General features: G+C 46.8%; 1 protein-coding gene across 4 annotated transcripts in view; it reads right to left on the bottom strand.

Annotated features, from left to right (window-relative positions):
* prkg1b (protein kinase cGMP-dependent 1b) overlaps window positions 1–27459 on the bottom strand; it is a 977647-nt gene that overhangs the window by 341088 nt on the left and 609100 nt on the right. For all 4 annotated transcript variants that reach the window (XM_038822053.1, XM_038822054.1, XM_038822051.1 and 1 more), the window contains exon 4: window positions 25442–25547. In XM_038822053.1, the coding sequence (XP_038677981.1) occupies window positions 25442–25547 (106 nt within the window). The remainder of the gene's footprint in view (window positions 1–25441; window positions 25548–27459) is intronic.

Raw genomic sequence — 27459 nt, 5'->3', positions numbered from 1 at the left:
AAAGGTTCATCCTTACCCTGTAAGTGCTGCTGGAAGATATAGCGCTCAAAGCTTTCATTCACCTCGACGTCGCAGTGACTGTCAAACTTGAGGAGGAACATCTTGAACTTAGATTTATCTTCCCCATCGGCGAAGGTGAGAGAATTAAAGATGCGGATGGCGTGGTCCCCGGCTGTGGAGAGGAAGAGAGCAATCTTCCTGGCGTCCGAGGCAGCTTCCAGGTCTGTGGCTTCAAGGTATAGCTGGAAGGGCTGTTTGAAGATCTTCCAGTTGGCCCCCAGGTTGCCGGTAATGCGAGGGGCGGCGGCGGGCGGATGCTGTCCATGTTGCAGGATGGCTATAGACTGGTGGAAGGCAGATCACTGGCAGGTAAATCTGGGAAGTTCTAACATCCCTCAACTACTGGTACCATGATGTGTTGGGTGCTCTGGATCCGTGAAACACATACAGGCCACCAACACTTAAAATAATACAACACTATTTTATTAAACTATAAACTGCTGAACGTACTATTACTGTGGGTTAAACAATGTTAGATTAACTAAAGACCTGTGCCTGTCCTAACCAGTCGAATCACTCACGTGGCGAGAATCTGTGCTGTAAACTATAAGCTCTTGTGCTTCTGAGAGGCTGCATCCCGAATGAGCGGGAAATGTGATGCCCTCTGTCTTTATAGTGAGTGTGTTCTAACTGGTGATTGGCTGCGGTGTTTGTGCATGTTGATTGGTCCTATTGTATGTCCATCTGTGTGTGTGTCTGCACAATGATATACTGGTGTATATTATGACACTGGAGGACACCAGAACAGTTTTGTGGATGAGACTAAGTTATGGTGCACAGTCAGTTGAGGAAATGGAAGTTGGAAGTTACCAAGCAACACTGATTAAGTTGAGTGGGCTAAAAGTGAAGGTTAATGTGGGAAAGTGTGAGATCATCAACCTTGAATCCAAGGAACAAAGAACAAAGAACAAAGAAAAGTACAGCACTGGAACAGGCCCTTCGGCCCTCCAAGCCCGTGCCGGCCATGTTGCCCAACTAAACTACAATCTTCTACACTTCCTTGGTCCGTATCCCTCTATGCCCATCCTATTCATGTATTTGTCAAGATGCCCCTTAAATATCACTATCGTCCCTGCTTCCGCCACCTCCTCCGGCAGCGAGTTCCAGGCACCCGCTACCCTCTGTGTAAAAAACTTGCCTCGTACATCTACTCTAAACCTTGCCCCTCGCACCTTAAACCTATGCCCCCTAGTAATTGACCCCTCTACCCTGGGGAAAAGCCTCTTACTATCCACTCTGTCTATGCCCCTCATAATTTCGTAGACCTCTATCAGGTCGCCCCTCCACCTTAGTCGTTCCAGTGAGAACAAACCGAGTTTATTCAACCGCTCCTCATAGCTAATGCCCTCCATACCAGGCAACATCCTGGTAAATCTCTTCTGCACCCTCTCTAAAGCCTCCACATCCTTCTGGTAATGTGGCGACCAGAATTGAACACTATACTCCAAGTGTGGCCTAACTAAGGTTCTATACAGCTGCAACATGACTTGCCAATTCGTATACTCAATGCCCCGGCCAATGAAGGCAAGCATGCTTATGCCTTCCTGACTACCTTCTCCACCTGTGTTGCCCCTTGCAGTGACCTGTGGACGTATACACCTATATCTCTCTGACTTTCAATACTCTTGAGGGTTCTACCATTCACTGTATAGTCCCTACCTGCATTAGACCTTCCAAAATGCATTACCTCCCATTTGTCTGGATTAAACTCCATCTCTCATCTCTCTGCCCAAGTCTCTAAATGATCTAAATCCTGCTGTCTCCTCTGACAGTCCTCATCGCTATCCGCAATTCCACCAACTTTTGTGTCGTCTGCAAACTTACTAATCAGACCAGTTACATTTTCCTCCAAATCATTGATACATACTACGAACAGCAAAGGTCCCAGCACTGATCCCTGCGGAACACCTATAGTTACAGCCCTCCAATTAGAAAAGCACCCTTCCATTGTTACTCTCTGCCTTCTATGACTTAGCCAGTTCTGTATCCACCTTGCCACCTTTTGTACCAGTCTACCATGAGAGACCTTGTCAAAGACCTTACTATAGTCCATTTTGACAACATCCACTGCCCTATGCATCAATCATCTTTGTGACCTCTTCGAGAAACTCTATCAAGTTAGTGAGACACGACCTCCCCTTCACAAAACCATGCTGCCTCTCACTAATATGTCCATTTGCTTCCAAATGGGAGTAGATCCTGTCTCGAAGAGTTCTCTCCAGTAATTTCCCTACCACTGACGTAAGGCTCACCGGCCTGTAGTTCCCTGGATTATCCTTGCTACCCTTCTTAAACAAAGGAACAACATTGGCTATTCTCCAGTCCTCCGGGACACAAATGGAATATTTTCTAAATGGATAGACTAAGATCTGTGAAGGAACAAATAGATTATGGTGTAGATGTCCACAAATCACTGAAAGCTGGTTGAAAAAATAATGAAGAATCACAGAACTGTCAGGGCGCAGAAGGAGGCCATTTGTCCCACCGTGTCTACACCGGCTCTCCAAATGAGCATTATAGCCTCGTGTCATTCTCTTGTTTTTTCCTCGTACCCCTTCATATTGTTTCTATTCAAATAATAATCTATTGAATCTGCGTCTACCACAGTTCCAGTCAGTGCCTTCCAGACCCACCCCAAATCACTCAGTGTGTGGAAAAGGTTTTTCTCACATCGGGGCGAAATTCTCCGACGCCTGGGGCCGCCGAAAGTCCCGCCCCCGCCAATTCCCGGGTGGCGGAGAATTTCTGCCACGGCGGGGGCGGGAATAGCGCCACGCCGAGCGGCGAGCCCCCTGCGGCGATTCTCCGGCCCGCGATGGGCCGAAGACCCGCTGCTGGGAGGCCTCTCCCACCGCCGTGGTTTTGAACCACCTCTGGTGGCGGCGGGATGGCGGCACGAGCGGGCCCCCAGGGTCCTGGGGGGGGCGATCGGACCCCGGGGGGTGCCCCCACGGTGGCCAGGCCCGCGATCGGGGCCCACCGATCGGCGGGCGGGCCAGTGCCATGGGGGCACTTTTTCTCTTCCGCCGCCGCCACAGCCTCCACCATGGCAGAGGCAGAAGAGAATCCCGCAGCGCGCATGCGCAAACCGGCAAAGGCCTTTCGGCCAGCCCCGGCACCTGCCTTCAAAGGCCGCTGGTGCCGGTCTTGGTGCCAGTTGGCGTGGCGCCAACCACTCCGGTGCGGGCCTAGCCCCCAAAGGTGAGGAGAATTCCGCACCTTTGGGGAGGCCCGATGCCGGAGTGGTCGGTATGCTGGGACCCCCCGCCCCGCCGTTGAGGGGAGAATGCCGCCCCATATTTGCTCCTTTTGCGAATCACTTCAAATCTTTGCCCTCTTGTTTTTTATACTTTTACTAGTGGAAACATTTTCTGTAACTCAACTCTGCCCAGTCCCTTCATGGTTCTTCTCTCCAAGGAGAATAGTTCCAACCTCTCCAATTTTTTTCCCTCAAAACTGACATTTCTCATCCCTGGAACCATTTAGTAAATTTCTTCTGCACTCTCCAATACATTCACATTCTTCCTATAGTGTGACACCAAGAACTGTTCACAATATTTCAGCTGAGATCTAATCGCATCTTGTACAAGTTCAGCATAATCTTGTTTTTGTACTCTGTGCCCCTGATTTTCACAGTAACTTCATTGCAGTGATAATGTAAGCCTATTTGTGACACTGATAAAAATTATTATTATTAATAAAGCCCAGGATACGGTATGCTTTATAACTGCACTCTCTCCACTTCACAGATTACAATACTTCCAAGTTTCGTATTATCCACAAACTTTGAAACACGTCCCTGCACACCAAGATCTCGATCATTAATATATATCAGGAAAATCAAGGGTCCCAACACTCTTGCGGAACTCCACTACAAACCTTCCTCAGATGATAAATATTCATTGACCATTACTCTGCTTCAAAACTCTGAGCTAATATTGTAATCACATTGCTACTTTCCATTTTATTTCATTTCCTTTCTCATAAATCTGTTATGTGACACAGTACTGAATGTATTTTAAAAGTCCATGTGCACCACATCAATAGCATTACCCTTATCGCTCCTTTCTGGTATATCTTTAAAAACCTACAGCAAGTTAGTTAAACATGATTTCCACTTTAGAAATTCATGCTGGATATACTGAATTACACTTCCAATTACACTTCCTTCAATGTTCTTGGATGCATCTCATCTAGCCCTGGTGCCTTGTCAACTATCAGTATAGACACTATATCCAACAATTAATATCTATCAATTTAGAACCCTACGAGTGACAGAGTTTCTTCGTCTGTCATCAAGACCTTGGTAGCAAATATCTACTTAGTAAAGACAATTATTAGGACACACATTTTCTCCTTTATCTTAATTTGTATCTCCTTTTTTTTATCCAGGGAGCACTGGATTTGCTTGCCCGACCTTTGCCTTTTGAGGGAATATTGCTTGACTGTGCCCAAACCATTTCTTTTGTGAAGATAGTCCATTGTTCAGTATAGTTTTGCCACCAATCTTTAATTCCAGTCTATCTGGCCCAGCTCCATTCTTGAAGTCAGCTCTCCCCCAGGTAATTATTCTGACTCGGGATTGTCCATTGTCCTTATCTACCATTGGATTGTCCATTATCCTTTTCTACCATTATTCTAAACCTTACGATACAATAGAACATAGAACATAGAACATTACAGCGCAGTACAGGCCCTTCGGCCCTCGGTGTTGCGCCGACCTGTGAAACCACTCTACAATATTCCCTTATCGTCCATATGTTTATCCAATGACCATTTGAATGCCCTTAGTGTTGGCGAGTCCACTACTGTTGCAGGCAGGGCATTCCATGCCCTTACTACCCTCTGAGTAAAGAACCTACCTCTGACATCTGTCCTATATCTATCTCCCCTCAATTTAAAGCTATGTCCCCTCGTGCTAGACATCATCATCCGAGGAAAAAGACTCTCACTGTCCACCCCATCTAATCCTCTGATCATCTTGTATGCCTCAATTAAGTCACCTCTTAACTTTCTTCTCTCTAACGAAAACAGCCTCAAGTCCCTCAGCCTTCCCTCATAAGATCTTCCCTCCATACCAGGCAACATTCTAGTAAATCTCCTCTGCACCCTTTCCAATGCTTCCACATCCTTCCTACAATGTGGCAACCAGAATTGCACGCAATACTCCAAATGCGGCCGCACCAGAGTTTTGTACAGCTGCAACAGGACATCATGGCTCTGAAACTCAATCCCTCTACCAATAAAAGCTAACACACCGTACGCATTCTTAACAACCCTCTCAACCTGGGTGGCAACTTTCAGGGATCTACGTACATGGACACCGAGATCTCTCTGCTCATCCACACTACCAAGAATCTTACCATTAGCCCAGTACTCTGTCTTCCTGTTATTCCTTCCAAAATGAATCACCTCACACTTTTCTGCACTATTTTCCTTGCAGATTTATTCTTCTCTATCCTTCTCACTAGTTGGAGGTCTATAAAAGGCATCGAACAATGTAATTACACTCTTTTTATTCCTTAGCTTCAGCCAAATTGATTCTGGCCTGGAACCCTGTGGGACATCCTATTTCTCCAGCCCAGCAACGCTCTCCTTAACCAATATTGCCACACTTCCTCCTTTTCTTGTTTTCTTATCTTTTCTGAACACCTTGTACCCAGGAATATTTAACAGCCAGTCCTGCCATTCCTTGAATCAGCCCTCTGTTATCGCCACAGCATCATATTTCCACAACGCAATCTGCGCCTCTAACTCACCAATCTCATTTACTATACTCCATGCACTCACAGACATGCACAGTAACCCTGATTTAGATTTCATTACTTTCTTCCTTAAGCCATTTCCACCTATTAATTTACTATTCTCTAGTCTGGTGCCTTCTGTCTCTCCCAGTATTTTGTGAACCCTGGTATTATTCTCTAATATTCTCTATTGGTTCCCACACGCATGACAAATTAGTCTGAAGCCCTCTCAACAGTGCTAGAAAATCAGCCTGCAAGGAAGTCAGTCCCAGCTCTGTTCAGGTGCAATTTGTCTGGCTTGTACAGATGCTACCTCCTCCAGAGTCATACCCAGTGTCCTAAGAATCTAAAGCCCTTCCTCCTGGACCATTTTTCCAGCCATTCATTTGTCGCCTTATCCACCTTGCATGTAGCACTGAGTTTACTCCGGAGATTACTACATTTGAAATCCTGCTTGCTAAGTTTATACCTAGCTGCCTAAATTCTGATTGCAGGACCACATCCACCTTCGCACCTCAGTCCTTGGTGCCAATGTGGACCACAACCGTTGGCTGTTCACCCTCCCCCAAAAGAATGTCCTCCAGTCACTCGGTGACATCCTTGAGCCTGGCATCAGGGAGGCAACAAGCCATCCTGTAGTCACATCTACTGCTGCAGAAATGCATGTCTGCTCCCCAACTATCGAATACCCCATCACGACCGATCTCCCTTTAATCTTCCTCCCCTCCTGTACAGCCTAGCCGCTCAAGCTGCCACAAACTTAGCTCTGACTGCACCACTCCGAGGAACCAGTGTCATAATATACATCCCGGTACATGATGGAGTGCAGACAGGCAGTGATTGACACACAGGATGACCAGTAAGCACACAGAACACAGCAGCCAATCACCAGACAGGACACAACCACTATAAAGCCAGAGGGCACCAGTTTTCCTGCTCTCTCGGGATCCAGCCTCTGAGACAGTCAGAGCTCGTAAGCAGCAGCCAGTGCAAACACCATGTGGTAGTCAGTTAGTCCGGTCAGGCTAGCCTCAGGTCTCCAGTCAAGTCAGCATAGTGTCAACCCACAGTTAAGCATGTGATATAGTTAGATGTTAAATAAAATCGTGTTGCATCTCATCAAGTGTTAGAAGCCTGTCTCTCTCTACACTGCATCAAACGCAGACCACAGAGACCCAACCTTCCCAACATATCAACCAGCACCCTCACCAACTTCCAAAATGGAAAATCGATTTGTATGGGGACGCCTTCACTAGCTGCTTGATTCTTTTGGACTGCCTGGCCATCATCCATTCCCTCTCTGCCTCCAGGCTCCTAACGTGCAATGTGACCACCTCTCTGAATATTCTATCCGCATTGCTCTCAGCCTCACAGATGTGTCACAGTGACCACAGCTGTCACTCAAGCTCTGAAACCCAGAGCTCAAATTTCTGCAGCTGGCAGCAGTTCCTGCACATATGGTCATCCAGGTCACCAGTTGCATCCATAACTATGCACATATAAGAAGCAACATTGTCCTTTATTTAAAAAGGATTAAAAGCCAAAGGGGGGAGGGGGTAAGTGATGCCTCATGGAGCCTTGGCCAGACCTAATCTGAATCACGGCAAGTCAGCTTTGAACACTGCACCCGAGGAATGATAGATAATATAGCAGTCACAGAGCAGAACCACCAGAATGATAGCAAGGCATAAAGAGTTAAATTATGTTGGCAGGTTGCAAAATGTAACTTGTGTTCCCTTGAGTATAAAGGGCTGAGTGATGATCTAATCAAAGTGTTTCAGTTGATGATGGAATTTATTGGGAAGACACCTAATTCAGAGCAAGAGGCAATAATTTTAAAATTAGAGTTAGGCTGTCCGGGGTGTTGGAAAAAGCACGTTTCCACATAGACAGTTGAGGAAGTATGGATCACATTCCTGCAAAACGCGAGGACTTCAGAGCCAATTGAACTTCCTTAGACTTTCTGTTGAATGAACAGTGAAAACTCTGGGCAGGAATTTTCCTGCAAGCTTCAGGATCCTGATGTCATGGTCAAATGGAAGTCAGAAGCCAGCACGTTATGGGAAATAGTCACCCAGTCCTGGATCACTGGATCACTTATTCACAGGGTCACCCAGTCCAGTTCACTCAATCACTTGTTCACTGGATCACTCAGTCCTGGTTCACTGGATCATTCATTCACAGGATCACCCAGCCTGGTTTACTGGATCACTAATTCACAGGATCACCCAGCCTGGTTCACTGGATCACTCGTTCACAGAATCACACAGTCCTGGTTCATTGGATCACTCATCACAGGATCACCCAGCCTGGTTCACTGGATCATTCATTCACAGGATCACCCCGTCCTGGTTCACCGGTACACTCATTCACAGGATCACCCAGCCTGGTTCATTGGATCACTCATCACAGGATCACCCAGCCTGGTTCACTGGATCATTCATTCACAGGATCACCCAGTCTGGTTCATTGGATCACCCTTTCACTGAATCACCCAGTCCTGGTTCACTGGATCATCCGTTCACAGGATCACCCAGTCCTGGTTCATTGGATCACTCATCACAGGATCACCCAGCCTGGTTCACTGGATCACAGGTTCATCCAGTCCTGATTCACAGGATCACTCAGGATTGATTCACTGGATCTTGCAATCTTGTGGTTCACTTGATCACTCAGTCCCAGTCTATTGTGACACCTTGTCCTGATTCACTGGATCGTCCGGCCCTGATTCACTGGATCGCTCAGTCCTTATTCACTGGATCACCTAGTCCCGATTCACTGGCTCACCTAGTCCATTACATTTACAATGCTTGATACTCGTTTGACTGATTAACCTAAAACATTATTTTCAGCTTTCTTTGGTATTTTTAAGTTTTGTTAAGCATCTTCAACGCATAAAATAAACCATGCATTAGTTTTCCCTTTCCTGAAAGTGCTGATATCACAAGCCATGGATTGGCTGGAAGAATTGGACATGAATCCCGGAAGTACACATTCTTGTCTTTCTGTTTGCATGAGAGATACAAAACTGACAATCAGCACTGAGAAACTTTTGATTTTGCACTCTAATATTTGCAGACGTCAGCTTTACAAATTTGCAGGATTGTAACGTTAGTGAAAAGGAGGCACAGCTTTCCCTCCACAATTTAAAATTCCACCATGTAATGCAATCCATTTTACCCCATCTTACTGTACAGGTTCCTATAACTGTTGATCTCAGATGATAATTCCATAGCGAAGAACAGACAGAAACCATAGGTGGTGCTGTTTGCAAACTTCAGCATTCAATACACCTTTCCAAAAGCAAAGGTTAGAGTTTTCTCTTTAGTTGTAATAGTAAACTAGTGTAACGTATGCAAGTGGGAAATCTTTTGACTGACCAGCCAGGAGATCCCTCCTCGAGTGCCTTCAATACAATACATCTACCCAGGGTGGAAATCTATGGCCCCTCACACTGGTTTCAAGTCCAGAGTTTTCAAGTCTGATACGACCCTTCTACAAGAGTCAAACTCTGTTTCTCTCTCCACAGCTGCCGCCAGACCTGCTGAATTTTCCCAGCATATTCTGTTTTTAATTTCAGATTTCCAGCATCTGCAGTATTTTGCTTTTATTTGGGGTGTTTATTTTGGGTGATACTGTAACTGCAGGGGCTGCAAGACGGCAGTCGCTGCTAAAGAGGCCACTTTGACATAAGGGCCGAGATTCTCCATTGCGAGTCCACCCTGCTACCGCTGCTGGAGAGGACGGAGAATGAGGCGATCGGCCAAATCTTCCATTCACGCAGCGGGACCAAAGAATCCCGTTGCCATGAATGGGTGGAGATGCCCACCCAAGATAGTTGATTGCAAATTGATTGACAAGAGGCAAAGTTCAAACATTTCAGCTTTCAGGGACTTAAAAAATAAAATTATTCTGCCTTCTTCATCAGCCCCCACACTGCAGAGGAAAACATAGAAACCATGTTACTCCTGTCACTCGAGTTTAGCTTTCCTTCCCCACCTCATTCACCCAACCCCCAGCCTTGATCCAGAAAATGGCCCCAGGGAGGGCTGGGTGGAAGTTCACTCACACTGATCTGACACCATTGTGGCCCTGAGGAAATCTGCATCCTGGTATCTCCATATACCACAAGCTGCAATATCCGATGAAGCAAATGTAACCGTTTATGGGCGGCACCGTAGCATCGTGGTTAGCACAGTTGCTTCAGAGCTCCAGGGTCCCAGGTTCGATTCCAGGCTGGGTCACTGTCTCTGCGGAGTCTGCAAGTTCTCCCTGTGTCTGCATGGGTTTCCTCCGGGTGCTCCAGTTTCCACCCACAGTCCAAAGATGTGCGGGTTAGGTGGATTGGATTGGCCATGCTAAATTGCCCTCAGTGTTCAAAAAAGGTTAAGTAGGGGTTACTGGGTTACGGGGATAGGGTAGATTTGTGGGCTTGAGTAGGGTGCTCTTTTTAATGGTCGGTGCAGACTTGATGGGCCGAATGGCCTCCTTCTGCACTAAATTCTACGTATCTACCTATCTACGTTTATGAGGTATATTGAGGTAAGATTCTCATTATTATGAAAAAAAATTTTGATTTTGCAGCTTAGCTCACTGAATATTATTTCTGCTCTTCTTGATGTTCCATGATTGAAGTTTGCCTCCTCAGTGCTCCTTGACTCGGATGGCAGTAACTTCGCCTCTGAATCAGGAGACAATGGTTTAAATGCTACGCCAGGATTCACCCACTTCACTTGCTGGAGGGGTTACCTTAGAGTCGAGATTCAAAACATCAATTGTCTGTCACGGAATGTGGGCATCGTTGGCTAGGCCAGCATTTATTGCCCATCCCTAACTGCCCTTCAAAAGGTGGTGGTAGACGTTGCAGCCACTGTGGGGGAGGAAGTGAATGTTTAAGATGGTGGTTGCGTACCAATCAAGCAGGCTGGTTGGTCCTAGATGGTGTTAGGCATCTTGAGCATTATTGGAGTTGCATTCATCTAGGCAAGTGGTGAGTATTCCATTTTACTCCTGGCTTGCGCCTTGTAGAATATGGACAGGCATTGAGGAATCTTAGAGACGCAGTATTTAAATGGCTGGTCCAGTTCTGTTTCTGGTCAATAGTTATCCCCCTCCCCCAAGATATTGTTAGTGGAGGATTCATTGATGATAATGCCAATGAGTGTCAATGGGAGATGGTTAATTTCTCTCTTGCTGGAGATAGTCATTGTCTGGTAATTGTGTGGCAAATGCGGAGAATCGTAAAGGCTGCCGTGGGACAGGCCATGACCCACGGCAGCCTTCACGGCCACCTCCGGAGCCGATTCTCCCCCCCGGGCGGGGCTAGACGTGTGGTCATCAAGGCCGCACGTCAAGAGTCACGGTGGCTGACGCGGCCGATGACGTCAGCCGCGCATGCACTGGTTGGACAACGCCAACCCATGCATGCACAGTTGGCGTCTTTCTCCTCAGCCGCCCGGGAAGACATGGCGGCTTGATCTTGCCGGGCGGCAGAGGGGAAAGAGTGCGTCTGTTTTGGACGCTGGCCCGACGATCAGTGGGCACCGATCGCGGGCCTGTCCCCTCCCGAGCACAGTCGTGGTGCTCCCGTGCCAATCGGGCCTCTAGATGCCCCAAACGGGCATCTGGCGCCCGTTTCACGACGGCAGCAAGCAGGTGTGTTTGCTGCCATGTTGAAACGGGCGTGAAGGGCCGGCCGCTCGGCCCATCGGCCTCAGAGAATCGCCGCTCGCTGTAAAAATCGGCGAGCGGCGATTCGTGGCGTGGGTCGGACGTGGAGGGGGGGGGGGGGATAGCGGGAGGGTGTGAAAAATGTCAGGAGGCCCTCCCACTATTCTCCCACCTGGCATGAGGGGCGGAGAATCGCGCCCACTAACTCTTTTACTCTCTTCACGGATCTGTCAGATTTGCTGAGTTTATCCAACATTTTGTGTTTTTATTTCAGATTTCCAACATCTGCAGCATTTTGCTTTTATTAAATTGGATCTGTTGGTTGAGGCATTGCTTAGCTCTGTCTCTCACATGCTGATTTTGGTGTTTGGCACACAAGTAGTCCTGTTGTAGCTTCACCTTAATTTTTAGGTATGCTCCTGGCAAGCCCTCCAGCACTCTTCACTAAACCAGGGTTGATCCTATGGCTCAATGATAATGGGGAATGTGCCAGATTGTGGCTTGAGTACAATTCTGCGGCCGCTGTTGACCCACAGTGCCTCATGGATGCCAAGCTTTGAGTTGCTAGATCTGTTGAAAATCTATCCCATTTAGCATGGTTGTAATGTTACTCAACATGATGTAGGGTGTCCTCATTGTGGACTTGGCAGTTTATCTCCACAAGGACTGTGTGTGATCACTCCTACTGATATTTATGGAAAGATACATCTGTGATAGGTAGCTTAGTGAGGCTGAGGAGAAGTACATTTTTCCCTCTTTTTGGTTCTGCAGTTATGTCTTTTAGTTCTTGATCAGCTGGATCAGTAGTGGTGCTACCGAGCCACTCTTATTGATGGACATTGAAATCCCCCTCTAGTTACCTCTTCCTCTGCATCTCAGCCTTTAAGAAAATATTTTTTTATATTGATTCTTCGGATATGAGTGTCGCTGGTGAGGCCAGGATTTATTGCCCATTCCCAAGTGCCTTGAGAGGTTGTCGCTGAGCTGCCTTCTTCAACTGCTGTGCTCCACGTAGTGGAGGTACGCCCACAGTTCAGGAGGAAATTCCAGGATTTTGATCAGTGAGGGTGAAAGAACGGCAATATCCATAAAAGGACCCATAGATTCCCTACAGTTGAAGAACGAGGCCTTTTGGCCTATCAAGTCAGGGCAGCATGGTAGCATGGTGGTTAGCATAAATGCTTCACAGCTCCAGGGTCCCAGCTTCGATTCCCGGCTGGGTCACTGTCTGTGCGGAGTCTGCACGTCCTCCCCGTGTGTGCGTGGGTTTCCTCCGGGTGCTCCGGTTTCCTCCCACAGTCCAAAGATGTGCGGTTTACGTGGATTGGCCATGCTAAATTGCCCGTAGTGTCCTAAAAAAGTAAGGTTAAGGGGGAGGGATGTTGGGTTACGGGTATAGGGTGGATACGTGGGTTTGAGTAGGGTGATCATGGCTCGGCACAACATCGAGGGCCGAAGGGCCTGTTCTGTGCTGTACTGTTCTATGTTCTCTATGTTCTATGTAAGTCTGCACTGGCCCTCTGAAAGAGCACCCTACCTAGGTCCACTCTCCTGCTCTATTCCCATACTCCCACCTGACCTGCACATCTTTGGACACTAAGGGGCAATTTATCATGGCCAATCCACCTAACCTGAACACCTTTGGATGTGGGAGGAAACTAGAACACCCAGCAGAAACCCACGCAGATATGAGGAGAACATGCAAACTCCACACAGACCGTAATCCAAGGCCAGAAATGGAACCGAGCCCCTGGTGCTGTGATGCAGCAATGCTAACCACTGTGCTTCCATGTCGCCTAAGTCATGGATGGTGAGTGGCTTGGAGGGAAACCTCCAGCTGGTGATGTTGCCATGTGTCTACTCTTGTCCCGGGTAAATGCTAATAGTTAGAGGTTTGCAAGGTGTGATCAAAGAAGCTTTGGCGAGTTGATACAGTGCATTTTGTATATGGTACATATTGTGCTCCAGTGGTTGTGGGAGTGAATTTTTAAGGGGGTGGACAAGGTGCTATCCAAGCCGGCTGCTTTGACCTGGTTGGTCATGCTTCTTGCATTATGATGAAAGTAGGAATTTCAGATATATTGTATTTAGCACAGTGAGGGTTAAAAGTCTGGGTTAGTGTGTGTATGGCTGCTACAGTAGTGTTTTTAAAATCCTGGTTTTCAAGACAGCGAGGCGTCTTGGGAGCCAGAGGTGCAATTAAAGCATCATAAGCGTTTGGGCTAATGGATTTTTGTTCATATTAAGAGGGTCCCCTGCAGAGTAGTTAATTAGGGACATGTGTTCAGTTTACCGAGATAATGGAGTTAATGTGAGGAACCAGGGGTAAAAGCAGTCAAGTGTTGAGGTTCAGGTTTAGTTGGTGGCTGGAAGGCAAGCTGAGAAGTTTCTGAAGAAATACAGCCAGAGATTCTGCATGGTTCCGACAGGGTTCAAGTCTATCTTTCAAACATTCTCAAAAGACATCTCTGTCCAGTAAGTATTCCTGAGTGCTAACTGTATTTAAAAGTGGATTAGGATCTGAGATGGTTTTATTGTTTGAGTGGGAATAAAGATAGCAGTTAAAGTAGTTACTGTCACAGTATTGATTGGCATTGTTTCATGGGTAATTGTAAGCTATTTTCTTGAGTGAAGTTTTTTTAAATATAAATTCAGAGTACCCAATTCATTTTTTCCAATTAAGGGGCAATTTAGCATGGCCAATCCGCCTACCCCGCACATCTTTGGGTTGTGGGGGCGAAATCCATGCAAATACGGGGAGAATATGCAAACACCACATGGACAGTGACCCAGAGCCGGGATCGAACCTGGGACCTCGGCGCCGTGAGACTGCAGGGCTAACCCACTGCGCCACCGTGCTGCCACCTCTTCAGTGAAGTTAAAGATATTTTAATATTGTGTTAGTAATCACGTTTATTTTAATATACTATATCCCTATTTTATGTGAAATCACTCTTGGTGTAGTTTCCTCACACTCTTACAATATTAAAATAAAATATTGGGGTTTTTGACCTGTATCCTAGCCACTGTTGGGGCCTGATCTGGTATTGTAATAAAATATTATTGGAGCTGCACTGATCCCCATAATTGAAAAGTTAACTACATAGTAAAGTAACCCACAGTCCAAAGATGTGCTGGTTAGGTGGATTGGTCACGCTAAATTGCTGTGTAATGCCCCAAAGTTAGGTGGGGTTCCTGTGTTACGGGGATAGGGTGGAGGTGTGGGCTTAGGTAGGGTGCTCTTTCCAAGGGCCGGTGAAGACTCAATGGGCCGAATGGCCTTCTTCTGCACTGTAAATTCTATGATTGTAATGGCCACTGATCGACATTCAACAAAAAATGTACATATTCACAGAATCAAACATCATTGAAGATCTCATTCAGCCCATCATGCCACTGTCAGCTGTTAGGAAGAGCTATCATAGAGCTTTACAGCACAGAAAGTAGCCCTTCGGCTCATCGCGCCCAATTCATATCACTCCCCTGTTCTTTCCTCATTGCTCTGTAAACAGTCAGGACAATTCCAGATGTCAGAAAACTGAGCCATGAGCCAGAATGCTGGTATTTCCATTCCAGACCACAAATCCAATTCAGGAAATCTGGTTGAGTAACATTGTTCCTGCCCCCAAAGCATAATATTTACATATGACTAGAAAAAAAATACACTGAGAATTGCAGCCCTGAAATCCATTGGGAGACAGGAGAGTAGTCCTGAAGGCCAGACACTACTGAAACTTCAATGAGAAACCAGTGGAACTTCTCAGGGAATCAATGTGTAAAGCAGAATGCAGTTGTTGATTGTGCTGGCAGAGTTACATTGCAACTAGAACATGTAAAATGCAGCGTGTGGCCTCCCGACTGCCTCTCTACCTGCCACAACTTGTATGAAATTTTACACAGATCAGTGAAGGCAGATTAGTCTGGTGTTGGATGAGGGGTTGGGCAACCTCTTTTGCAGGTACGATGTGCCCAACGGAGACACATACCTCTTGGATCACATTTCCCGCTTACTCTCTCCACTTCGTTTCCCAAATCCAGCCCCTCACCCATGCCTCTCACTCCGGCCTACCACAGCCTGACCTGGCCTGACCCCAGCAAAATCCTCTTACTTATCTTGGTGTGCGGCCTCAGCGATGATCTCCATTGGGAACTGTCTGTAATTCCAACAGTGGCCATCAATGCTGACTGGTATTGCTGGGATTACAGAGGTACCAGCACCTGATTGTCCAGCAGCTCTCTGAGGCAGGACTGCCTCCTGCCTACTGATGGTCAATTGACCGCTAACAGGGCATAGGGGTCAGCCGTCTTTTTGCCTGGGATGGTTTAACACAGACCTTTTAGCTGGAGGGAGGTGAGGGTGGGGGCGGGGATCATGTTACCCTATAAATCCATCCCAATGGGTGACTATTCAACAAGACATGCCAAAGACATGTGGTACAAAGAGGGCATGAAAGCAGAGTACCTCTGAAAGCAGGCAAAAGGATGGCACAGTGGTCAGCACTGCTGCCTTACAGCGCAAGGGACCCAGGATCGATTCCAATCTTAGGAGTTTGCATGTTCCCCATGTGTATGCATGGATTTCCTTTGGGTGCTCCAGTTTCTTCCCACATCCAAAAATGTGCAGGTTAGTTGGGATTACAGAGATAGGGCAGGGGGTGGACCTCGGTAGGACCTGGGGTGGTCGGTGTATGCTCGATGGACGATGGCCCCCTTCTGTACTTTAGGGATTCTATGGATGTGTAACAAGAAAAGGGGAAGTAAGTCACTACAGAGGGGCTTAGCAGGGTAAAGACATGAGACAGGAGAGAATGATTGGATTTAGTGGGTCATATGGCCTAACAAAGATATATATAGAGGAAGTACTTTTAATGAATAGTGCAGGGTTAGCAGACGGTGGAATAAGTCTCTAGCTTGACTAGGTGGATGTAACTCCTGGCTGAAGCTATCTGTCTGATACATTAAGAAGATAATGAAAGAAAAGAGACAGAAAATAAAGAACAGCTTGTACACTGTCTAGTGACTAAACAGGTAATATATAATCTGTAAATTACTGTCTAAACATTATAGCACATTCTCCCCTACTGTGTGAAAATAAAATAAGTTGATTGCAACCAATTGGTGCCTGGTTTACTGTTTGAAACTGTTACATTAAGCAGGGCAGGTAAGTCAATAAAGTGGCACATTCACCTACACCCTGATGTGTCCCTCACACACTTCCTCCTCTGCTCCAACACAAACCTTTTCACATCATCGTGCCTTCTAGGTACAGTTATCCTTCTCTGAATTTGCAATTCCTCACATTTCTATCTGTCCATCAACCACTGTCACACACCCTCATCTTCATGTAATGCCATCGGTGTCCCTCACAGGGACAAGAATAGGCCATCCAGGCCATTGAGCTTTCATCGCCATTCAAACAGATTGTGTTTGATCAATCACTTTAATCACCCACAGCACCAGCACTCCTTTGCAATTATTCATCACTCTCGGTTTTCTTTTTAAACCTTAATGTCTCTAATCCCCACAGAGGAGGTGGTGCAGGAGAAAAATGAGGACTCCTCAAAGGAGTCGCACATTCTGAGGGTGCCCTAGATCTTCCTCATGACTCATGCAGACTCAAAGAGTCACAGTTCAATGGGGTGCAGTGAGGAAGATAAATGATTTTTCACCTGGTGATTCACTTTGTGACTCGCACATCACAAGTGAGAAAGAACAGATGTCGAGACAGGGACAGCAACAGGGAATCAACATCAGAGGATGCAGGATGCTCCAAGCACTGCACAGCTGGGAGCAGATGTTGTACCTCAGGGCTGTTAATGAAAAGGATTCTGCTGAAGCATTGGTAATGAGTGTGGCAGGTAAGCTTTCCAACAACATGGTGCATACACGCAGAGAATGTGGAGCGTTCCACCTCAGACATGAGTTTTGTGATGTTGCAGTTGCCTTCTTTTCCTGCTAGCAGTGCACCCCGGGTTTCTCAGTGGTGAGGTATGACTACACTGGGAATGCCCATTGACAAACAGCGGGAAGAAAGAATCCCGCTACCAGCAAACGGCAGGCTGCCGAGAAACACACTGCTGAGGGAACGGAGAATCTAGCCCAATATCTTTGTGCATGAATAAATTGACCACCGCACAGTGAATCAAATAAATGCATGCAAATCATAACCAATGCCGAGCGCACTCTGAAGGGCATCTTATAAAGGGTTGCTGAAACGCAAGCCTTTGCCTGTTCATTGCTCTACTGATCTGCAGCAAAGTATTCCCCCACTAATTGTTAGCAGGAAAGTAGGAATGGGCCATGGGTGGGGTAATAAAGATAGGGAAAAGGAAATGGAGACTCTGTTCAGAATGCTTTCCACTTATCTCCAGCCCCGTCACCACCACATCCTCCACTGCCCCTAGCCATTGCCCACACAGTAGCACAGTGGTTAGCACTGTTGCTTCACAGCGCCAGGGACCTGGGTTCAATTCCCAGCTTGGGTCACAACCTATGCTGAGTCTACCCATCACCACGTGTCTGCGTGGGTTTCCTCCGGGTGCTCCAGTTTCCTCCCACAAGTCCCAAAAGACGTGCTTGTTAGGTGAATTGGACATTCTGAATTCTCCCTCAGTGGACCCAAACAGGCGCCGGAGTGTGGCGACTCGGGAATTTTCACAGTAACTTCATTGCATTGTTAATGTAAACCTACTTGTGACCCTAATAAAGGGGCTAATGGAACACATTTTCAGCGGGATCCTCATGGGCTCCAAATCCCAGAGTATAAGATCAAGCATAGGATCAAGTGTGAGAAAAAGTGTAATCCATGTTCTTATCAGTTTGGATCTAGTAATGTCTCTCTTGTGGGGACCATGTTCAATTTGAATTGTTTTTTGGAGCAAGCATGGGGGTCAATTAAACGCTTGCTCTGTCCACTCTGCGTATTGGCTTTGAAATTCTGAGAAAGGAAGAAATAAAAAAATATAAGGGGTGGAATTCTCCATTGTCTGACGCAGAAATCAGGAAACAACACGGTAGCATGGTGGTTAGCATCAATGCTTCACAGCTCCAGTGGTCCCAGGTTCGATTCCCGGCTGGGTCACTGTCTGTGTGGAGTCTGCACGTCCTCCCCGTGTGTGCGTGGGTTTCCTCCGGGTGCTCCGGTTTCCTCCCACAGTCCAAAGATGTGCGGTTTAGGTGGATTGGCCATGCTAAATTGCCCGTAGTGTAAGGTTAATGGGGGGATTGTTGGGTTACGGGTATACGGGTTACGTGGGTTTAAGTAGGGTGATCATTGCTCGGCGCGACATCGAGGGCCGAAGGGCCTGTTCTGTGCTGTACTGTTCTATAATTGGGCGGAGAACAGATTCCGATGCCAAAATCGCGACAGGTGCCAATTTGACGGCAAATCTCAATTTTACATCACCTCGACAGCGACGTCAATGCGGTCTTGAACGCACATACAGTAAAATCCCTTTGCATATCATTAGAACATACAGTGCAGAAGGAGGCCATTCTGCCCATCGAGTCTGCACTGACCCACTTTAACCCTCACTTCCACCCTATCGTCCTAACCTTTTTGGACACTAAGGGCAATTTAGTGTGGCCGATCCACCTAACCTGCACATCTTTGGACTGTGGGAGGAAACCAGAGCACCCGGAGGAAACCCACGCAGACACGGGGAGAACGTGCAGACTCCGCACAGACAGTGACCCAAGCCGGGAATTGAACCTGGGATCCTGGCACTGTGAAGCCAGAGTGCTAACCACTATGCTACCGTGCTGACCCAATCGTGCAGGCCCGAGCAGCCTGACCCAGTATCCTCCGGAACCGCCACGATTCTCCACCTCCGATGGGCCGAGTTCCCAACAGTGCGATTCACCTGTGCTTTTAAAAATCGCAATGCTGATGTTGTGGCGGCTGAGGTCGAGAGAGGGGTACACTAAATTGCCCTTAGTGTCCAAAAAGGTTAGGACGATGGGTGGAAGTGAGGGTTAAAGGGGTTGGAAAGTGTCCAACATCGCCATCGTTTGTTCACAGTTGTGCCGCTGACCGGTGAGCTTCTGCCAAGGCCAGGGCAGTAGCAGGGGGTGGCCAGGAGGTGGGCTGTGGGGTCGGGATGGACAGCCAGGGAACACCATTGCTGCGTTCTGCAAGGCAGCCATGCAGCTGCGCACACTGCTGACAGCCCACTCTAAATTTAGGGCCACGGATCATATGGTGTCCCCCAAGGCCACCCCCCTATGTGTCCTCTGGCCCCAGCTGATCCATCAGCTGTATGGGCGTGCTCCTGTGCCATCTTGTTGGCTGGAATGAGTGTGTGTGGGGATTGTAATGTGTATGTGCGGCTGCAGCTTGTCAGCCTCCCAAGTGTCAATCATGGACCCGGTGAATCCTGCATCGTTTTTCATTGGAATTAATTGTGTTCCACGTGACGCCGGTGCTAGCCCCTCCACATAATTGAATCTACCCAGGTTCGGCGGCAGTTTTACTGTCATGAAAGTCCATGAATCGTGTCCCGGCATCAACACTTAGTCTCAGAAACGGGGAATCCCACCCAAGATCTCAGTAGTCACAGCAGAGATCTATGAGTCTGTTTCTACCACTGCTGAAGCCACAGGGATTTCAACATGTGAAATGACTAGGAAGAGTAAAAGTAAATAGTTGCACAAGGGTCTCTCCTTGTATGTGCTACACAATCTTAGGTCATAAGCTTCTGTTTAATTTTCAAGCCATGTCAATAGTCTTCATTCCCACCACTTTCACTCAGTGCCCATTTTTGCCTTCTGCCTGATAAGTGGCCTTTTCACTTGGAATCTATGAGAAGAATTGATACTGAGCAATGAGGGCTGTGAAGAAGAGGCTGGTTTGAATGAAGGACTGGTTTGTTTTAGTGGTAATGGTGGCTGGGGATGTAGCTTTTGCATGTGCTTGATAGAAGGGTGGAACCTAAATAATCAACATCTCAGACAGCAATGAGTGCTGCTGATATACTGGCTGCATCCCATTCTGCTTCCTCGTCAGAATCGTCTGTACCCATTTTATCCTGCAGGTCCAAACCTCGCTGCTGTGCAATGTTGTACAGAGTGTTGCACGTGACCATTCTGGACAGCATGGTGCATGCTGAAGCGTGTTCTCATATCTGCCCATCCCATCCCAGTAAGATACTTACCCTCTGACATATCTGCTTATCATGTGACTTCCATTGTAGTGCTCCTAGGCCTCGTTGGCTGCATTCCTCACAGGTGGCATTAACCATGTGAATCCCTTGTTTCTGAGCAACTAGCCAGCCAGCTACTCTGCTTCCAGGTACAAAGATATCAAGAAACTTGGACTTCCACAGGTCGAAAGCATCATGGGTGGTGCCCAGAAATTGTGTATGCACCTGCCTGCATGTCATTTTTGTGGTTGCAAATCATAAAACCATAAAACATAGGAGCAGAGGTAGGCCATTTGGCCCATTGAGTCTACAATGCGATCATGGCTGATCTAATATGATAATCCTCAACTCCATTTTCCCACCTTATCCCCATAACCCTTGAATCCCTTACTGATTAGAAGTATGTCTCTCACAGCCTTGAACATACATGATGGGCGGGATTCTCAGCCCGGGGCTGGGCCGGAGATTCACCGCGACCGGCGCGGATCGCGCCATGCCGTCCCAGCCGGGGGCCGCTCTATGGGGCCCCTGGCGATTCTCCACCCGGGATGGACCAAATGGTTGTGCCGAAAAACTCGAGTCCTGCCGGTGCCGTTCTAATCTGGTCTTACCCGGTGGGACCTCAGCGTCGAAGGGACTGAGGGCGGCCTGTTGGTGCGGGGAGGGGGGGGGGGTGTCCGACCCCAGGGGGGGCTTCTGCTGTGGCCTGGCCCGTGATCGGGGCCCACCGATCAGCGGGCCGGCATCTCAGGCTGGGGGCCTCCTATGTTCCGCGCCGGCCCCTGTAGCCCTCGGCCATGTTGCATCGGGCATGCGCAGAAATCGTCCCACTGCGCATGCGTGCGTTGGCGCTGGTGCCACTGTGCATGCGCGGTCCCCATGGCACCCAGTTGACGCCAGGATCAGCAGCTGGAGTGGCGTAGGTCACTCCAGTGCCGTGCTGGCCCCCTGTAAGGGCCAGAATTGCTGATCCTGAGGCCATGTTGACGCCGTTGGTTCACCTGCTGCGCATTAATGGAATGGAAGTCCTTGCAGTTGGTAAATACTTCTGGGTGGTCTATCGGTGCCTAATTATCATGTAATTGCAATTTGGGAAGCCAGCCAGAGCCACAAACCCGAGCGATTGCTCATCCTGACTGGCACACCGCAGGCAAAGTTGACTTAATGGTGGCCCTTGGCGTACAAGCTCTCAATCACAACTGTCTTGCGCATTTGTGAGAACCTATAAATGTCTCCAGCAAAGTCAGAGATGGATTACATGGTTGAGAATGATAATGATTTTGACAAGAAACGGGTAAAGCATGGGCACCAGACCCAGATGGCAGAAAGCCGTGTTCCTTCAGTCAGCAAATGTCTGCCATTTGTCTGATACCCTGAGCCTCCTGAGCTACTGATGCTCCCTCCGACATGTTGAGGAAGCTGACTATCTGCCTACAGACTCTATGTTCCAAGTATGGCCTACTACAAGCTGCACCTCTCAGCTCCTTCCCTCCCGCCAGTGGATCTGCAAGGTTCAATTTGTTGCTGCTTCTGGTGCTGATCATCTCAGTCTTCATCTGGGGTCCAAATTAACTCAGCATAAATCTCCCACTGCTGATATAGCAGAGTTCCAATGTGCAGGTCAGCAAACCTCTAAAATTGTCAGAGTTACCTCTTGTAGTAATCCAGGAGATTAAGGTCCAAACAAATTCATTTTAAGCTCAAAAGTAAAGTCGCACCCGTGGTGCACAAAACGATGCCCCAGCCCGGAACTAACAGTGCACTCAGTCCGGGTCAGCGACGGTACTTACAAGGCTTAGTAACAAGTCTCCACTGGGCAGGTTGCAGACGGTTACCATTGGAACTCATACTGCACAAGAGGGAGATCAATGAGTCATTCCCTATGGTCCTTGTGAGGGTTATCACACCTCTCAATCTAAGGACTGGAAACAAAACCTTTCATCCAAGTTGGTAACAAAGCAGCTGTGTAACTATTGCCACATTTTCCTGTCATAACTTCAATTTCCACAATTGCCCCAATGTTCTCCCGTGGTGAGTTCCAGGAGGACTGGGAAACCCATGAATCCGTGGTGAATTAGCTGAAGCCACATTGTGATCACTGTAACGACCTGGACCATTAACCTTTGGTTTCTCTTTCTAGAAACTGCTGATTTCTGTCCGATCAGCTGTGCACTTAAACTTACTGAGGGTTGATTTCAAATCCCTCCAAAGCCATGTCTCTCCTGTCACCTACTCCAGCTCTGCAATCCACCTCCTGCACCTCTGCATTCCTCCAGTTCTTCTTAAGCACACCGAATTAAACCACTCACTCATTGGTGGCCGGAACTTATTTGCCAAGGCCCTAAATTCTGAGTTCATTCCCTAACGTCTCGCTCTCTATACCTTTAAGATGCTCATTAAAATCTACCACTTTGACCTCAGACCTACTATCTCGGTGTGTGACTCAGTTTCAGATTTTGTTTGCGAATGTTCCTGTGAAGCTCCTCGGATGTTTTACTACATCAAAGGTACTGCATAAACACAATTTGTTCTATTTGTTGATTTGACCACTCTTCGAGACAAGCATTCTCACCAGCTCTTTGAAGCAAATTGGACTGGAAGAGGAATACTAATGGAAAGGAAGAAAGATGTAATTGCATTTATAGCATGCCTTTTTACAACTCGGAACATCCCAAAGCACTTTATAGCAGGTCAAATACTGTCAAAGAGTGATCACTATTGTAATGTACTCAACATGATAGTCAATTTATGCTCAACAAGGTCCTGCAAACACAAATATGACAGTGACCAGATGAACTTATTTGCGTGATGTTGGATGAGGGATAAATCTTGCCCAGGACATCAGGGGAAAGCAGGTAAGGAGAGGAGGAGAGAAGAGAGGAGAGAGAGACCTCAAGATGGAAGTGCTCTGTTAGCACTTTAAAAACCTGTAGGAATAACAATGGCCAATACTATCAAGACTGCCTTTCGTGAATGGGAAACACCTGCTCAGAGTGACCCATGGCCGTAGCTATAGCCTACGTCCTGCTTTAGCAGTGGGGGAGGCACTAAACTGCCTCAGGAGCATTGGCAGATTTGTCCGTTATCAGGAGGTGACCTCCACTCACTGACATGTTTTAGTCACCGCTGGAAGCCCCACTTTCAAACTGGAAAATTTCAATCGGTGTGGGAGGGGCACTTCAACGTCTTATTGTCCGCAACTGGCTATGTACTTCTTGACCCCAATTAGCCAGCCTCCTCAAAAGTCCCAGGGGCGGAACTGTGCTCCCAAAGGAGCACACACCTCTCGCTCTCGCTCTCAGTCCAATACACTGTAGATGCACCTTGAATATGAATAGAGTGAAAGTCAAGGTGGATTTCCCTAATTGCTTCCCCGTTCTTATTTATATGAAATGGATCAAATTCAGGAAATAGGTCACCCAATGTTGACAATCTCAGGTCATCCACGAATTACAGCGATTCCGAGTGCCATGTTGCAGAAAAATATCCGAGTTAGTTTTTTGTTTCACATGCAAATTAATAATAGGATCTTGAAACCTGACACTAAAGCTAAATTGTGCAGGAAACACAAAGTTTGAAGAGTCCACAGGGAAAGATTACTGTGTGATACACTATTATTCCCATGCCCTATTTATCACCCCATTGCATTCTCTTCCACAGTCCTACTTTTTGTCCGCAAATGACATTCAAACCAATTGCAGTTTGCCAAGATAAACAACAAGCAAATTCCTTGCAGCTCAGACTTGTGTTGAATGAACAAGATTAATTTTGATGTGCGTTTTTATATTGAGCACTTGAAAACTATTGTTTCTTGCAAACTTTGGGAGATTAAATGATTTGATTATCAGAGGTTGCTGTCTTATCCAAATTACTTTGTCTCTATGACCCTCCTGGAAAAGTGGCTCATTGAGGGACCTTTCATATGACAACGCCCGGACTTATCCGGCGGTTGCAATTAATTTTTCCCACCAGCAGAGCACCCCGTCTGCAGGTTTCCTGACGGTGTGGGATGATTTCAACGGGAAATCCCATTGACAAACGGCGGGGTCTAGAACCTCGGCGCCAGCAAATGGCGTGCCACTGAGGTGAATTGAACATTCTGAATTCTCCCGCTGTGTACCCGAACAGGCGCCGGAGTGTGGCGACTCGGGGATTTTCACAGTAACTTCATTGCAGTGTTAATGAAAGCCGACTTGTGACACTAATAAATATTATTAACCTGCGGCTGTAGGACCAGAGAATCCAGCTCAACATCTATTCTGTATCGGGCTGCACAAATTTTCAAAAGGCCAATTTTTAAAAACTGCCTAATTCATCAGAGTTTTCCAGTATTACTTCTGAGTGAAATGTTTCCTTAAATAAATTAATCACTTGCAATCATATCTATATGCAAATTATGAAACAATACAATCTTGTCTGTGTGCCCATTAGATCTTAAAAGGAAACAGTTCAATTTTCCATCTGTTTGGTGTTCTTCAAGTGTGAGAAATAAATGAGTTATAATTTATATCGTCCCAACTATCAATAGCCAGATACAGCAGTTGCTTTTTTCGCTGTGTTATCCACACAGAATGCTTGGGGTGTCACAAGATTTTCAATCTGCAAACTCCAAAGCAAATGAGCAAGGCACCTAATTAAAACAAATGAAGAGGCAGGATCTAACAGCCCTCATTTCTCGAGAACAGCACACAAAACAGAGGGATCAAGCAAAAAGATACAAGCTGGTTAACAGCAGTCGTTATCATGTATTAGAGAGGGAGTGGGAGGAAAGTGACTTTTAATATTGTTTCAAACAGGGAGGAAACTAGTGCAACAAAAGTAACAAACCTCTTTAGAAATTCCATATACTCTGCATGCTTGATTAGTCCTGTCCTCATCATTATAGTCTGAAAACATTGTCGATCGATGGCCCAGAGTTTCACATTCGCAAGAGCTGTCAAACCACAAAAGGAGAAACAACACTGTTAGCCAACAAATGAAAAAGAAACCCTTTTCTTAAAGGAAGAAAATGCATTTGAATCCATTAAAAAAAAGCAGCAAATTGACTGCAAATACATCAGTATTCCTTACTTGGAGATACACTTCCTAATATTTCAATTTGACTCCGCCAATTATGATATATCGTCAGACAAAGTAACCTTCCCACTATTCATTCAGGCCTAGCATTTTGACAGTGGGAAGCTTCAGCAATCTGCAGTTGTGTATTCATCTCAGGATGTGTTTATACTGTCCATTGTGGCAAAGAGCTCCCCATCACATCTGTCACTCTACCCTAATCAGCCAGGAGGCAAAATTGAACAATCAACAAACTATTAAAAACAATTGCACTCAAAGTTGATTGCAGATTGATCAGTTTCATTCAACAAGAGGTGGAATTTCAACACTTCGAACTCTCAAACGTCAGTCAGCAGACAATGCTGTGATAGGTCACATCAGACTTTCCCTCCATTCAGGTGAGCTTCTGCAACTCCCACACCATTATCCACCAACCCTGCCACACTGCACATTGGAGGGTGGTCAACTCCAATTAGACAGGTTCCTCGGTGTGCCAACACATGACCTAACAAACAAACAGTCTGACTCCGTACTCCTGGCATTAGTTTCCTGACTCATCCATCCAGAGCACCTAATGTCATTTGGAAAAAACACAGGCTCTATTATCCAATTTGGAAGATTTGAGATTGTTGCGCAAGGAGCAACATTTCATATCTTCAGTATTTTGACAAAAATTAAATTTAAATATTGAAAGAAATTGCAAACACTACAATTTTCTAAAACAGCTTGATGATATTTCGCCCAAGAAGTATTCTGGAGATTATTCTTTAACTCCAGGAGACTCCAGAACAATTTTGCAAAGTTTAAAATCCCACAGAAGTAGCCCAGGTGCTCAAAACAATTGTTTAGATCACCAAGACTCTAGGATATAACTCAAACTCCAGCGCCACAAGGGGTGGGCACGTGTCATGCCTCACCAAAGAACTGCCATCATTGTAGACCTGAAGGAAATCTGCACCCTGGCATTTCCACACATGGAAGAAGTTGGATATCTGATGGAACAAAACAAAATAACAGTATCACAGATTTGTTCTGACGCAGAAGGAGGTCATTTGGCCCATCATGTCTGCACTGGAAAGACCTCACCCAGGCCACACTTAGTCACATATCCTGCACTGAGGAGCTCCAGCGAGCGGACCCCCTCAGTGCAGGGAGAGATCAGGGCACAATTTTTAAATGCCCTTGAGAAGGTGGTTATGACGTGCCTTCTTGAACGGCTACAGTCCATGTGGGGCAGGTACACCCACAGGACTGTTAGGAGGGAGGTCCAGGATTTTGACACATTGCAGCATTTGACACGGAGGGGAACTTCTATGTGGTGGAATTCCCATGCATCTGCTGCCCTTGTCTTTCGAGGTGGTATTGGCCATGGATTTGGGAGGTGATGTCTCGGGAGTCTTTGTGAGTTCCTGCAGTGAATCTTGTAGATGGTGCTCACTGCTGCCACTGTGCATCAGTGGTGGAGGGAGTGAATGTTTGTAGATGGTGTGCCAATCAAGCGGGCTGCTAAATCCTGGATAGTGTTGAGCTTCTTGAGTTTTATTAGAGCTGCAGTCATCCAGGCATGTAGAAAGTATTTAATTACAACCCTGACTTGTGCCTTGTAGATGATGGGCAGGCACTGGGGAGTCAGGAGGTGAGTTACTCGCGACAGGATTCGTAGCCACTGACCTGGTCTTGTTACTGCAGTATTTATATGGCTAGTCCCATTCTTTTGGGGCTGGCTATTCAGTCTGTATGGTGCTTTCCTCAGGTCCCAATTTTTTTGGATATTGTCCACTAATTTCTCA

Source organism: Scyliorhinus canicula, chromosome 16, assembly GCF_902713615.1.
Source record: "Scyliorhinus canicula chromosome 16, sScyCan1.1, whole genome shotgun sequence".
Lineage (NCBI taxonomy): Eukaryota > Metazoa > Chordata > Chondrichthyes > Carcharhiniformes > Scyliorhinidae > Scyliorhinus > Scyliorhinus canicula.
This window is presented reverse-complemented; position numbering and strand designations above follow the sequence as displayed.